This window comes from Muscardinus avellanarius (assembly GCF_963383645.1).
Source record: "Muscardinus avellanarius genome assembly, chromosome: 2".
NCBI classification, from domain to species: domain Eukaryota; kingdom Metazoa; phylum Chordata; class Mammalia; order Rodentia; family Gliridae; genus Muscardinus; species Muscardinus avellanarius.
Genome location: NC_137787.1, coordinates 6,837,197 through 6,850,194, shown reverse-complemented (window position 1 = coordinate 6,850,194; position 12,998 = coordinate 6,837,197). Strand labels below are relative to the sequence as shown.

The 12,998-nt window shown below is 40.7% G+C and overlaps 1 protein-coding gene across 3 annotated transcripts in view; it reads left to right on the top strand.

The window, feature by feature from the left end:
* The window catches only part of UGT1A8 (UDP glucuronosyltransferase family 1 member A8), a gene marked incomplete at both ends in the record, with an annotated part of 180,478 nt that continues 167,480 nt past the window's right edge, over positions 1–12,998 (top strand). Inside the window, 2 exons of one of the 3 annotated variants that reach the window (XM_080689157.1) lie at positions 1–162; positions 5,292–5,987. In XM_080689157.1, coding sequence (XP_080545283.1) covers positions 1–162; positions 5,292–5,987 — 858 coding nt within the window. Of the gene's footprint in view, positions 856–5,129; positions 5,988–12,998 lie in introns of those variants that run through there. The other 2 variants (XM_080689160.1, XM_080689156.1) reach the window with 2 other exon arrangements.

Below are 12,998 nucleotides of genomic sequence, written 5' to 3'. Positions count from 1 at the left end.
ATGGCTCCTGCAGGATTGCCAGCCCCCCTCACTCTGTGTGTGTGTCTGTTGCTGGCATCTGGCTTTGCCCAGGCAGGCAAGCTGCTAGTGGTGCCCATGGATGGCAGCCACTGGTTTACTATGCAGTCGGTTGTGGAGAAACTCACCCACAGAGGGCATGAGGTGGTCACAGTCATGCCAGAGGTGAGTTGGCAGCTGGGACAGGCAGTGAATTCTACAATAAAGACTTACCCGGCTTCTTACACTCTGGAGGATTTAGACCGTGCATTCAAGATTTTTGCTGACAGTCAATGGAAAAACCAGGACCGAAGTATCTTGTCTGCGCTCTTGGGTCCAAGCACAGGTTTTTTTCAAATCATGGTTTCTCACTGTAGGAGTTTGTTTAAAGACAAGAAATTAGTGGAATACATAAAGGAGAGCTCTTTCGACGCAGTATTTCTGGATCCATTTGATCTGTGTGGCCTAATTCTTGCCAAATACTTTTCTCTCCCTTCTGTGGTCTTCACTAGGGGAATACCCTGCTATTATCTTGAAGAAGGTGCACAATGCCCCAGTCCTCCTTCTTATATTCCCAGACTTCTTTCAGCGTTTTCAGATGTCATGACTTTCAAGGAGAGGGTACAGAACTATTTATCCCTTTTGGGGGAGCATTTATTTTGCCCTTATTTTTTCAAAGAAGCCTTAGAAATTGCCTCTGAAATTCTCCAAACACCTGTCACAGCAGAGGAGCTCTACAGCCACACATCCATCTGGCTGTTACGAACGGACTTTGTGTTGGACTATCCCAGGCCTGTGATGCCCAACACGGTCTTCATTGGCGGGATCAACTGCCATCGGGGGAGGCCACTGCCCAAGGTACGTCACGTCTCTTTTAGCACTTTGGGAATAACCTGGCTTCGAATATTCAAACAGGACTTTTTTTTTTTTTTTTTTTTTTTTTTTTTTTTTTTTTTTTACAAAACTGTGATTTGTTATTTGCATGTGTTGCATCTGATTTTTTTTTTCTGGTTTAACCAATTTTTTTGTGCCAATTCATTATTGTGGTTTAGCAAATTTTATAAATATACTTATTGGTATGTGTGTGTCTACCAATAATGTAATTATATATAATTTCTTAGCTAAATTTTGAATATTGCTTTGGAAAATGCCTAAAATAATTAGGATACAAAACATTTTTTTTTTGCTAATACAATGCTATCCCCTATAGAGAAGTGCTTTTAGCATTATTATATGCATTTTCACCAATTTTTGAGATTATCTTACATGTTCACATATATCTAATGCAATTGTTAGTCATTGTTAATACAGCTACTTGTCTTTTTCTAAGTAGGTGTTATAATCCTCTTGAGCATTAGGAACACTAGCACAGCTTTTGTGTGTGTGTGTGGTACTGGGGATGGAACCCAGGGGCCTTCTACCTCCAGGTTCCTTCCACCCCCCAGACCTATGTTTTATTTTATATTTATTTTTTCATTTTTTGGTGGTACTGGGGTTCCTGGAAACCTTTTTACCTCCGGGCTACACTCCCAGACCTATTTTTATACTTTTTCATTTGGAAACAGAGTCTCTTAAGCCAGCGCGGCTTCAAACCTGGGCGATCCTCCTGTCTCCGCCTCTCAAGGGCGGGGATTACAATTGTGTGCCACCACGCCTGGCTATTTTTTATTTTTTATTGGAAACAGAGTCTCACTAAGTTGCTGAGAGCCTCACTAACCTGCTGAGGCTGGCTGCGAACCTGCGATCCTCCTGTCTCAGCCTAAGTACTGGGATTACAAGCCTGCGCCACCACGCCCAGGTAGCACAGCTTTTTAAGATGCTAAGATGCTATTTTTAGCCAGATGTGGTGGCCAGGGTTGTCACTAGCTGTTCCTTCGAGAATTAAAGGCCAGAATAGATAGTGAAGGTCTACTTCTGCCAAAGGACACCTGTAAAGATCAGAGGAAAGAACCATCCCTTCAAATGCACAGACATTTGAAAATACACATCCCGTTGTATGTACAGACATACAAAGACACAGTTATTCTGAAGGCGGAGAGAATCATGACACTTCCAAGATAAACTGCTCAAGTCCCATTTAGGTGTCCCAAAGATATAAAGATCTGGGCAATGACTGACAGAGAAGTAGAATAATACTCATTAAAAACTTCATTGAGAGCCGGGTGTGGTGGCCCACGCTTGTAATCCCTGTGCTTGGGAGGCGGAGACAGGAAGATAGCACAGGTTTGAAGCCAGCCTTGCTGGCTTAAGAGACTCTGTTTCCAAATAAAAATATAAAATAGGTCTGGGAGTATAGCCTGGAGGTAGAAGGGTCCCATCCCCAGTACCACCAAAAAAAAAAAAAAAAGAAAAAAAGATGCAATTTTTATAATAGTGCTTGGAAATAATTCCCTCCCTTGATATTTTTACCATTTATTTTGCTTTTCTGGCACACATACATCCCAAAATTGTGGAATGTATTGTTTCAGGCAGCTTAAATTGATATTCAATTACTTGCAAATGAAAAAGTCTTGGGATTTCCTTTTCTGGGAATTTTTTTCATATATACTGCTATTATTATTCTCCTCTCTTATTGGTCTCTTGAGAGTTTCTATCTCTTCATGATTCAGTCTTAGTAGATTGGATGTGTTATGTGTTTAGAAATTTACCCATCTCTTGTAGGTTATCTAATATGTTGGTGAATATTTGTTTATAGTACTGTTATGATGCTTATATTTCTGTGGTATCAATTATAATATCTCCCCTTTAATTTTTGATTTTATTTGTTTGGGTTCAAACAAATAAGTGTGTGCTTATGTTTTCAAAAAGCCAACTTTTAGGTTTTTTTTTTTTTTTTTCGGTACTGGGGATTGAGCCCAGGGGCATTCTACCTCTGAGCTACACCCACAGTACTATTTTTTATTCTTGACTTTGAAACAGGGTATCACTAAATTGCAGGGGTCCTCACTAAGTAGCTGTGGCTGGCCGTAAACCGCAATCCTCCTGTCTCAGCCTCCTAAGTACTGGGATTGCAAGTGTGTGCCACCACGCTTAGCCAACTCTTAGTTTTACGTTGTTTTTATAGTTTCTATTTCTTTTCTTTTCTTTTCTTTTTTTTGGTGGTACTGGAGTTCCTGGAAGCCCTTCTACCTCTGGGCCATACTCCCAGACCTATTTTATATTTTTTGAAACAGGGTCTCTTAAACCAGCTCAGCTGGCTACGAACCTGCGCGATCCTCCTGTCTCCGCCTCCCAAGGGTGGGGATTACAAGCGTGCGCCACCATGCCTGGCTATTCTATTTCTTTTCTTTATGCTCTGTTCTTTATTTTTTCTACCTGTGGCGAGTTTGGGCATATTTGTCTTTTTTCTTCTAGTTTTTTCAGGTGTAAGTTTTATGTTTAATACTTTTCTTCCAAAACATTCCTGTGATATCTTCTGTTTATTGATTTGGGATGCTGAACCATCCTTGCATCCCTGGAATGCAGCTGACTTGCTCATGGCGTATGGTCTTTATAATATGCTGTCAGATTTAATTTGTGCATTTGTACTCATCGAGATAGTGGGAATGATGATTAAGCCAGTGTCTAGTAACATTCCTGGTCCTGAAGGAGCCATCTTATCTTCCATAAGGATTATGCCCCTGAATCCCTCTGTAAATGTTCCTCAGGGTGTTATCTGATGAAGACCACCACCAAACTCACCCATGAAGGTATCTAGAAACCTCCTATTATAATTGAGTCCAGTGAAATAGACATTTCCTGTGTACTTTCCCTGTGCAGGGGATTGTGTGGGTACTGTGGAATGAAGGTGAAAACATGAAGTTGTGTCCCTGGACCTCAAGGAGAGCTCAATAGGTATAGCAGAGAAATACATATTTCTTAAATGAGGGCTTTTGGGTGATCTGGGTGAATCCACAATAGAGATCTAAATATCTATTAGGGCATGAAACATCTTAGAAAAGAGAAAGGCATTCAACAGAATGTTCAGGCAAGCATTAAGCAGGTCACTACTGCACTGGAGGGATCAAGAGAAAGTGCATTAGCATAGATGATAGTTACATTCCATCAATTTCTGGAGTAGTCCATGTAGGTGAGTTGTTAATCCCATTTCAGCATCTCAGAGGCCTCAGCATATACTTGTTCCATAGTCTTGCCACAGAAAACTGCTGCTGCTAAGTCTCTGCCATGATATGATATGGAGTTAGAAATGTTAATTTAGAGATGATTATATTTAATATTTGATTTTTAGGGGTGGCTGGAGAGGAGGTTGTGCAAATATCCTGTTCTTCTGTAGCCAGGATTTTTCTCTTATAAAAGATTTAAACAAGGAATTATAAAAATGATTAAACACAGGAACCAGCAAATTGCTTGGGTCAAGATAAAGAAAAACAGCAGGGCAGTCATGGGACACGCCTAGAAGAAGAAAAGGTTAAACATTACTGGTAGATGGAGAAGACATCAAAGTACACACGCTTATTGATTCCATCAGGTCCTTTGGAAGTCTGCTTGGGAACAGATGCACATTACCCAGCCAGTACACAGCTGAGCTGGTCCAAGATGCTAAACTTAGTGTTTGGTTCTAAGATGGTTGGCAAATGAGCATGAACCTATTTCAAATACAACCAGATGATCAGAAATGCCTATGCATGGTAGAGATGGTTGTGACTAATTCCTCTGCCAGTGATTTTGGAACTAAGGATTTTCAGTGTTTCTTTTGATCCTGGGTTGGCAATATCTTTCTGAGCAAAGAACATTTAAAAATCTGAAGATAAAACAGAAAAAAAGTCTGCTATCTTTACTCAAATTTATTTTCCTGTTAATCTTTTTGAGTTGTCGGAGTCCAAAATCATTGCATTAAATTGTTTTTATATACTCACATTGCTGTATAGGCCCTGATTCTTCCCAAGGAACCATCATTTGCTTTTGTTATCTGGGAAGCATCCAAGTAGAGTTAAGCCAACAAATACTGCCTACATTCTAATCATTGTTCTTCTGAGTAAATCATTGGCAGTGGGCATAATATATTGTTATTTATTAATTTATGAATACACACCCAGTGCTGTAGTACATTTATTGCCTGCACTTCTTCTGCCTGCTGTATTGCATGAGCTTAGATTCTAAGCAGTTGGACGGCTCTGGGCTATAATAATCCCATGGCTCCTGTACTTTTGCCGGCCCCCTTCTCTCTCTGTGTTTTTCTGCTGCTCATGTCTGGCTTTGCCCAGGCAGGCAAGCTGCTGGTGGTGCCCATGGATGGCAGCCACTGGTTTACCATGCAGATGGTTGTGGAGAAACTCATCCAGAGAGGGCACGAGGTGGTCATAGTCATGCCAGAGGTGAGTTGGCAACTGGGAAAATCACTGAATTTTACAGCAAAGATTTATTCAGTATCTTATACTCTGGAGGAACGGGACCGTGAGTTCAAAGTTTTCGCTGAGAATCAAATGAAAAATCAGGACCAAAGTATACTGTCTGCAATACTGAGTTCATCCAGTGGTGGTGTTTTTGAATTATTCTTTTCACATTGTAGGAGTTTGTTTAATGACAAGAAATTAGTGGAATACATAAAGGAGAGCGCTTTTGATGCAGTGTTTTTGGACCCTTTTGATACGTGTGGCCTAATTGTGGCCAAATACTTTTCACTTCCATCTGTCATCTTCGCCAGGGGGATATTTTGCCATTATCTTGAAGAAGGTGCTCAGTGCCCCAGTCCTCCTTCTTATGTCCCCAGGACTCTATTGAGATATTCAGATGTCATGACTTTCAAGGAGAGAGTAGAAAACTATGTATCCGTTTTAGAGGAGCGTTTATTTTGCTCATATTTTTTCAAAAAAGCTCTAGAAATTGCTTCTGAAATTCTCCAAACACCCATCACAATGGAAGAACTCTTCAGCCACACCTCAGTTTGGTTGTTAAGAACTGACTTTGTTTTGGACTATCCCAGACCTGTGATGCCCAACATAATCTACATTGGTGGAATCAACTGCCATCAGAGAAAGCCACTGGCCAAGGTACGTTGCCTCTCCATTAGCACATTGGAAATAACCTGGCTTTGGACAATATAAACATTTCCTTGCTCAACTGAGATTTCTCATTTATAGTCATTGCTGTTAGAATATCTTCCTGCATTAAGCAACCATTTTGTGCTAATTCTTTAATTATGGGCTAGTAAATATTATAATGCTGCCCCTGTGGATATGTGTTTGTATACCAATGATGTAATGTATGTAATTTCCAAGCCACATTCCTAACATTGCTTTCAGGAAAACTCTAAGAAACACGTTAGGCATGAAGCATTCCTTTCTGCTGCTCTTCAGTCTGCTGTGCATTGTCTTGTCATCTTTGAGTGTGACTGGTGCAGGGCGAGCTGTCCTCTTCAAGACCTGCTTGCTTGACTTTTCAGATTTTTGTGTGAGCAGTCTAGTGGGGCTTTGGCCCCTGAGCTACTGGCTTCAGGTGGCTGTGATTGACTGGGATAGCTAAACTGAATGGTGTTGTGTCAAATACCCATTTATACATTTCTAACATTTGGGAAGCACAAATATAGTATTGCAGTTATATAATAGAGAACTTTCACTTTAGAAGTGAAATTTTAACTAGAAAACAGAGATAGTAGAAAACACAAAAATTATCTTAATAGAACCTCACTGGTAAACATTTTGAATAATTTTTAAATATAACCATCTTTATCACACATGCAATATTTCTTTCATAAGCTTTAATGTACACATATATTTTGATGTACTTAACTTTACATACAAGATACTTTTTATTTTTAAAATATTCTTCTTTTCTTCCTTTTTTTTTTTTTTTTTTGCAGTGCTGGGGATGGAACCCAGGGGCATTTTACCTCTGAACTACATCCCTGGCCCTATTTTTTTATGCTTTATTTTGAAGGGGGTTCTTTTTTTTTTTTTTTGTCTTTTTTGGAATCGGGGATCGAACCCAGAGCGCCACACCTGCAAAGCAGGCGCTTGCCACTGAGCTACATCCTGGCCCCTTATTCTTTATTTTTTTTTTATTTATTATTTTTTTTTTTGGTGGTACTGGGGTTTCTGGAAGCCCTTCTACCTCCGGGCTACGCTCCCAGACCTATTTTTTATACTTTTTTATTTGGAAACAGGGTCTCATAAGCCAGCGCGCGCGGCTGGTTTCGAACCTGCGCGATCCTCCTGTCTCTGCCTCCCAAGCGCGGGGATTACAAGCGTGCGCCACCACGCCCGGCCCTTATTCTTTATTTTGAAACAAGTTCTCAAAATAGGCGAAGGGCCTAAGTAGCTGAGGCTGTCTGTGAACTGCCAGCTGTGAACCATGAACCGTGAACCACGATCCTTCTGTCTCAAGCCTCCCAAATGCTGGGATTACAGTGTGTACCACCGTGCTCGGCTCCTTTGATCATTTTTTACCAAAATTTCTCATACTCCTTTTACATCTCTCATTCCTAAATACTGGCCCCCTTTTGCCATAATTTCCTTCTTCTTCTTTTTTTATTTTATTTTTTTGGTGGTAATGGGGTTCCTGGAAACCCTTCTACTTCCAGGCTGCACTCTCAGACCTATTTTTTTTTATACTTTTTTTTTTTTTTAATTTGGAAACAGGGTCTCTTAAGCCAGTGCGGCTGGCTTCGAACCTGCGAGATCCTCCTGTCTCCGCCTCCCAAGTGCGGGTATTACAGGCGTGTGCCACCACGCCCGGCCATAATTTCCTTTTTAACTTTACATTTTGAAATAGTTTTGTGCATTTTCTTAACAAAATAAACAAATTAAAATAATCTATTCAAGTTGTTTTACAGTGGCCTGGACTTTAATGAGTTACAGTTCTTTTCGGATATTTACCTTTTAGGCAAATTTAAACAACAAAGGTATCTTGGTAAGCAGAAGGAGAATGGAAACAAGAAAGCCAACTTGGTAACTGGGATGTAGAACTTTTATATTGGCCCCCTTTTATTAAAACCCAGTTTTGTTATCCCTATTATTTTCTCTGAATTTTGTGGTACATATTTGGAGTGTTGCTCTCAAGTGATACCCAGGGCAGCCATCACATCCCGGGTGACTTTCTTTAATTTTAAATTTTATTTGAAAACAAGTTTTTAGACAAATGATTTTAGTATATAAATTTGATTTTTGTTTTTATACAGAATATAAAGATTCTCCTCATTGATCTTCCGTGTGAAGGGCATTCCAGGCTGGGAGGAAGATATGTCCTGCACACAAGTGTGTGTCTTTTGTGTATAGCACTGAAAACAAATGGTATAGTGCCCTACACATGAGTTACATCAAGTGACACTACACATCAAAAAAAGAAATTCTTAACATTTCTTTTAAAGAACAGGGAAGAGGAACAGTGTAGTTAATCAGATGCAAGAAACAAACATGGCACAAAAACTGCAAAGAAGACCAAGTCAGTAACTTTAGTTAGGACACTGGAGAATATATGGGAGGTCTGAGAAGCCATAGTGTGCACCACACTGAAAGAGCAAGGAAGAGTGTTTGTATAGAAAGGCTGGAGTGAGGCCTTTTTCACTAAAGCAGATTAACTTCTTGTCAGCTGCCAAAGCGAAACAAGAGCACATGAGAGTCTACTGAAGGCATGTTATACCAGTTTCTGTGCAGCATGCTAAAAGTTAGCTAGAACTTCTTCACTGGTGCATATGAGTCACTAATAGTCACGTTTTTGCTTCTCACCTCTCATTTCAGGCATGTCTTGTTTTTAGCTTTTTATTTCATCCTCTAAAGACATATGAAGACAACATTCATTCTGTGCCAGAGGATGAGTGGCGGCCTTGTCCATAAAGTCCTTCAGCCCTTGCTTCCTTTCCTCAACAAAACTGTCACCAAATATCCCATCATCTCCTCTAAAAGAAAGTTGACACGGGGAGCGGGAGAGCTGCGGCCTTGCTCTCTTTCTAATTCGATTTTCAGCCATTCAGTCACCGTATCTTCTTCTAACAATAGATTCCTGCGGCTTGAAAACAGAAAGATTTGTCATGACCCTGATTTTGTAGGTGGGGAAGTGGCCCTGGCAACCCCGGCTTCTGCGGTTGCTCACGTCTATCTTGAGGAAGTTGCTGGGCGAGCTGTGTGTGTCATTCAGGTTCTGCGGCTTGGCTTGCTGATTAGCTGCTGGGTAATCTGCCTGGTTGGAGCCATTTCACTGTAGCTGCTGAGGAAAGCCTCGTGTGCCAGCTGACACTGCTGCCTCCCGCCCACCGGGGAAACGCGGCCCCCGGGTGACTTTAATGACAAAACTTGGTCTGTGGCTTGTTTTTGAGTCTGGCCTCCCTGAGTGATTTTACGTTAGGGGTTTTTTCACAGACCTTGGTCAGTGGCTCATTTGCTATATGGCAGTAGAGTGAAAATTCAAGGTATGTACCACCTTTAGCTGTATACAAGTTTTTATACAGTAAGCTTAGCATGGGTTGCAGGACCAGAACCTGAAGTGCTATTTTCTAAGACAAACAAGTTGAAAGACTTTTTAAGAGTTGCCTTTTAAGTTGTTTAAAGGATTGTTGTTGTTTTGTTGTAGACATTCTCTGGAATGATCAACCCAACACTAGTTAGGGTGGAAAAGAGGAAGCTTATTATATTGGCAGGCCAAGGCTAGAATAGCTCCTGAAAACCCCAAAAACCCGGCCCCTGAGCTCCATGTGAGGTTGGAAGAGGGCAGGCGGGCCTACAGGTGTTGAAATGTGACAAGTGATGGAAGTTGGGTGTGGGGAGGGCGAGGAGAGGAATTCCCGAGCAAGTCACTGACAAGCCAAGCAGTTTACAAGCAGTTGCCTGGAGAGTCCTCCATCTGGTGGCTTTCTGTAGTTACAGTCTTACTGTAGAGTTTAGGTTTAGGAGTTTTCCACTCCCTCCCCCAGTCCAGAGGCCTGCTGCTAGCCAAGAGAGTGAGAGCCTTGCAAGTTATCAAGATCAGCCCCTCCCTCCAGGCAACCAAGAGATGGAACCGGTGGGAGTCCCTTCTCAGTGTGAACAAAGCATCAGCCTGAGAAGAGGGACAAGACAACTCAATTTAAATACTTCTCTGGTGGCACACGCTTGTAATCCCAGCATTCGGAAGGCATTCGCGGTTTCAAAAATAAAGAATAAAAAATAGGGCAGAGGGTGTAGCTCGGAGGTCAAATGCCCCAGTTCCATCCCCAAACCCACAAAAATAAATAAATAAATAAATAAATAAATAAATAAATAAATAAATAAATACTTCTCTTTTTTATATAATCCAGGCCAGCTATGTGTAATTCCCCTTTTCCTCCTCTCTGAGTTACTTGGCCAAAGGTCAGAATGTCTATGGCCCAGGGGCTGGAAAGCTGGAATTAACTACCAGACCATCTGGCTGTGGGTAATACTTTCCTGCAACACAGAGGAAGGGGAAAATTTCAGCCTTTTATTTTAATAACTTTTGTGTTCTACTATAGTTTTTCAATACAAAGGAGTTTTACTGTGACAACAAAATCAGGAATCCAGATGTGACAAGTCCTACCACTCTCAGAAATTTTTGGAGGGCTTTCCAGTTGGCTGAAATAGCTGGGACTGTCTCCTTTTTTCCTGCTTGCAGTGGTCTCTTCTCTTTCCTGATGGTGAATCTCAAACACTCACCTTTTGTTGGTAGATCTGGTCCTTTGGTCCCTTTTTAGAGACCTTGTAACCAGAGTGTGCAGCTGGCCTGATTATGTGACATGGCCCTCAAGAGTTTCATGTCCAGGAGAAAGCCATCAATATACTGAAAGAAGGTGTAGCCCTAGGTGCAGGAAGGAAATCACTTGAGGTCACAGGCCAGGGCCTCTCCAAAAATAGTGTGTGTGTGGGGCGGTTCTTAAACCCGTGAGACAATCAAGTCCAAATGTATACCCATTTTTGGGTTTAGCTTTTGGTTCTTCTCATTTAAAGATAGGTATTTCTTGTATCACAGGAGCCAGACAGGCACTGAAGAAAGCATCCTTAAATTTAAGATGTGAATTAGGCTGCAGTGGCTGGGAGAAAGCTTAGAAGATATGTAGGTTAGGCATAACCTACAGTGGCATGACTGTGGCCTGAAGTACAAGTCCTGTACTGTACAGTACAAGTCCTGTACTGGCAGTAGTTTTGGAGTTTGGGCTTTTTGATTGGCAAGAAAGGATTATTTCACTGGGATTATCATGGCATGATAATGCCATGTTGTTGAAGTCTCTTTGGATGGATATGGATTTCTTTCAGTAAATCTCCAGTGGGAGATTGGGTACTGGTAGTCATTTAAGATGATTGTCCTCGACACATGCAGAGGCTGCCAGGTTACAGTCTCTGGGCTGATGAAGGTAGTGTCAATCATTTCATAAAACTGCTCACAAAGCCATTGAGGGTCTCATCAGGCTTTTGTAGTCCCTGGAGAAGGTACAATATTGAAAAGAAGTGGTGAAGCTGGGCGTGGTGACGCACACTTATAATCCTTGTGCTTGGGAGGCTGAGACAGGAGGATCACACAGGTTCAAAGCCAGCCTTGGCTACTTAGTGAGGCTCTCAGCAACTTAGTGAGACCCTGTTTTCAAATAAAGGATAAAATAGGTCTGGGAGTATTGCCTGGGGGTAGAAAAGCCCCTGGGTTCCACCCCCAGTGGCATTTCTACCACACACACACACACACACACACACACACACACACACACACACAAAGAAGTGGTGATAATGAACATCCTTGTCTTATTCCTGTTTTTAGGGGGAAATTCTCCCTTCTATTCTGATTCTCTGCAGTGCTTTTAGCATAAATGAGTGTTGAATTTTTTGGAATGCATTTTCAGAGTCTATTGAAATGATCATGTGATTTTTGTCTTTGGTTCTGTTTATGTGATGAATTACATGGATTCTTTTTCCTATGTTGAACCAGCCTTGCATCCCTGGGATGAATCCTACTTGGTTGTAGTTTATGATTTTCTTGATGTGGTTTTGAATGAGCATTGCCAGTATTTTGTTTATCAATTTTGCATCTAAGTTAATCAACCATAGGCCTAAAGTTTTCTTTTCTTGAGTTGTGTACATATTTGGTTTTGATATTAACATAATGTTGGCTTTATAGAATGTATTTGGGAAAATCCTGCTTCTAGTTCATGGGATATATTAAGGAGTATTGGTATTGGACCTTCTATAAAGCTTTTACAAAATTTACTTGGAAAATCACCTGGTCTTGGGCTTTTGTTTGATGGTAGACTCTATTGCTACTTCAATCTTTGAATTGTTATTGGTCGGATTAAATTTTCTATGTCTTTTTTATTCAGTTTAGGAAGGTCGTATGTATCTAGAAAGTTGTCAATTTCTTCTAGATTTTCCATTCTTTTGGAGTATAGTTTTTCAAAGCAGTTTCTGATAATCCCCTGGATTTCCACACTGTTTGTGATAATATCTCCTTTTTTTTTTTTTTTTTTCGTTACTAGGGATGCAACCTGGAGGCACTCTACTTTCATGCTATACCCCCAGCCCTATTTTTTATTCTTTATTTTGAAACAGGGTCTCACTAAGGCTGTCCACAAACAGTGATCCTACTGTCTCAGACTCCCAAATACTGGGATTACACACGTGTGCCACCACACCTGGCTCAATATCTTCTTTTTTAATCTCTTATTTTTCTAATTTGGATTGATCCTCTCTTTCTTTTGGTTAGGTTGGCTAGTGGTTTTTCTTTTTTTTTTTTGAGAAAACTTTTGGCTTTGTTGATTTTCTGTATTGTTTTTTATGCTCTACTTCATTAGTTTCTGCTCTCATTTAATAATTTCCTGTCTTCTACTGGCTTTGGAGTTAGACTGTTCCTGTTTTTCAAGGGCTTTGAGGTATGTCATTAGGTTATTTATTTGGTAATTTTCTGTTCTTATGTGGGCGCTCAGTGCTATGAATTTTTCTATTAATACTGCCTTCAAGGTGTCCCAGAGATTTTGATATGTTGTGTCTTCATTTTGTTTTGTTTTGTTCTATTGTGGTACTGATGATGGAACCTAGGGGCATTCTACCTCTAAGCTACTCCTCCAGTCCTATTTTTTATTCTTTATTTTGAAA